We start from the raw sequence: 2,273 nt of genomic DNA, 5'->3' as shown, positions 1-2,273 counted from the left end.
AGCCATAGCCATGGATTCGAGCTACAAGAGGGATTACAAGGGGAATTGCTCTCGCAGGAGCCACACACCACACACGCCACCTAGCCGTTATCCTCTCCGCCGCGTTCGTCCGCCTTGAGCGGGAGTATATGTAGCGAAGCGTTCTAGGCCCATTCTGGCCCAGCTAGCCGAGCCGGAAGGCGAGGCTGCCTCCTGGGCCTGCACGTCTCTCCAGCTGGCTTCTGGCCCACCACTGGTTCGCTGGCACAACGCCTCATTCAAAACATCATAATAGCTTTGCAAAACGTTTACTCTTCCTAGATGTAAATATAAAAGCCCAAACTCTATATGAAGAATTGACTTTACTACGTGATTGAAAGTTAATTGTCAATGAGCATTTGAAGCTAAAAGTGTTAACCATTAATTGTTCATTTCAAAAAGAAAACACCGACCGGTAACACATTTCATATTCTTTGCAAAGACCCCCAAAAGGAACTACAACGATGTATGCAAAAGTAGGATTCATTAATGAATTTTCCATAGAAGGTTTATATTGTACATTATACATGCTAAACTAGCTCATTTCCACTACAACTTAATCTTTCCTTTGCATGGTAGTGGAATAACATTTCCTGACTTCCTCCATTTCGCGTTCTGGCAAGTACTCTCGGTGTCACCCTTGCCACCCTCCAATTTAAGGTCGATGTTCTCTAAGGCAATGCCAGAACAAGGGAGATCCTTGCTACAACTCAGCTTGATGGCATCCTTGGAAATGGTTGTCCCTCGAATATTCTTGAACGCCACATCACGTACCTCTACCGCTGAATTCTGGCTCCTGCATGGCTTGGCGGAGTCGCAGTAATTTTGGTCAATGATAATTGGATTTTGCACATTATCCATGATCATGTTCTGGAACACGATATCCTTAGCATATCCACTCCCTCCCTGCCATGTCTTGATCCGGGCTCCGTTGGTCGTGCCATACAATCGTACGGTATCAATGTAAATATGGGATACCTCGGCTCTGGAGTTACCATCACCTAAGCTTCCAATGCTGATGCCATGTCCCGGGCCACAAATAACTTTTGTGACATGAAGATTGTGAGTTCCATTCTCGATGGATATGCAGTCATCGCCGGTCTTGACGAGACAATCTCTGACCTGCACATATTTGCTGTGGGTGATGTGGATGCCGTCGGTGTTGGGGCTGGTGCCAGGCGCCGTGATGGACAGGCGGGCCAAGTGCACGTTGCTGCAGTCCTGAACCGACACATGGATTTGCTGACTGTTTACAAGTTTCAGGTTCTCCACCTTTAGATTAGTGCAGAGGTGAAACGTCAGGGCCGTGGGAGCCCCCTTGCACGGCAGAGCCTTGTTGGTCTTGCACGAGTTCTTCCACCAGATCTCACCGTTGCCGTTGATGGTCCCGCCACCATTGACGGTGAGGCCGGTGATGCGCTGGAGGAAGATCCAGCGCCTCCTGTCGTTCTCGCTCCACGCTGACATGCTCGGAGGAGCGATGAGCGTGCCCTTCACCTTGAAGACAATGCTGGATCTGCACGGACCAGAGAGGGTGATGGAGTTGAGCAGGTAGGTCTTGCCCTTGGGGACGAGCAGCACGGCCGGCCGGGACGAGGAACACGCCGCGCTCCACGCCTTGGCCAGCGCCTGCGTGTCGTCGTGCTTCCCGTCACCACGGGCGCCGTAGTTGTCGAGGATGAACACATTCTTCTGGGTGGAGCTTCTGAGTGAGCTGCCGGTGTCTTGAACTGAGTTGGCCGTGGACACAGAGAGCAGGAGCAGCATCAGGAGTGGAGCACAGACGAGCCTCGTGGTGGTGGACGCCATTTTGGGAGAGATCTCAAAGGAGTCGAAGTATGAGTGTGCTGGATGGATAGATGAAGGCGTAGTGACGACTTTCTATGTGTTTGATGGGAGAAGAAGAGTTGTTTGAGTAACGGACGGGTGAAGACGAAGCGGTGCTGGCGATGCGTATTTATAGATGCGGTGTTGGCTTGTGATGGAGAGAGGCAAGGCTAGAGGCTCTGAAGTTGGGCATGCAGTTCGGTGAGTGGTTTGGTCGTGTGCGCAATGCAGGCGAGCTAGCTAGCTCCTGTACCGAACGTACATTGCATACATCACCATGCATACGTACGTGCAGGAGAAACAGGAGCGAGAGCAGGCATTGTTGCATGTGCATGCATGTTTCTCACGACAAAAATCCAACTCCATGGCCATGCAGACGTGTTTGTACGTCTCTATGCGAGCATGCGCATGCAGACGTGCACGGGTCT

The 2,273-nt window shown here is 51.3% G+C and overlaps 1 protein-coding gene across 1 annotated transcript; it reads right to left on the bottom strand.

The window, feature by feature from the left end:
- Positions 1-384: 384 nt before the first annotated feature.
- LOC123117345 (polygalacturonase-like) lies at positions 385-1,932 on the bottom strand. The gene has a single exon (XM_044538112.1). The coding sequence runs from the start codon at positions 1,825-1,827 to the stop codon at positions 568-570; it is 1,260 nt and encodes a 419-aa protein (XP_044394047.1). The 5' UTR covers positions 1,828-1,932; the 3' UTR covers positions 385-567.
- Positions 1,933-2,273: the final 341 nt, after the last annotated feature.

This window comes from Triticum aestivum, chromosome 5B (assembly GCF_018294505.1).
Source record: "Triticum aestivum cultivar Chinese Spring chromosome 5B, IWGSC CS RefSeq v2.1, whole genome shotgun sequence".
NCBI lineage: Eukaryota > Viridiplantae > Streptophyta > Magnoliopsida > Poales > Poaceae > Triticum > Triticum aestivum.
Note: the sequence above shows the minus strand (reverse complement) of the source record. Positions and strands in the feature narration are given on the sequence as shown.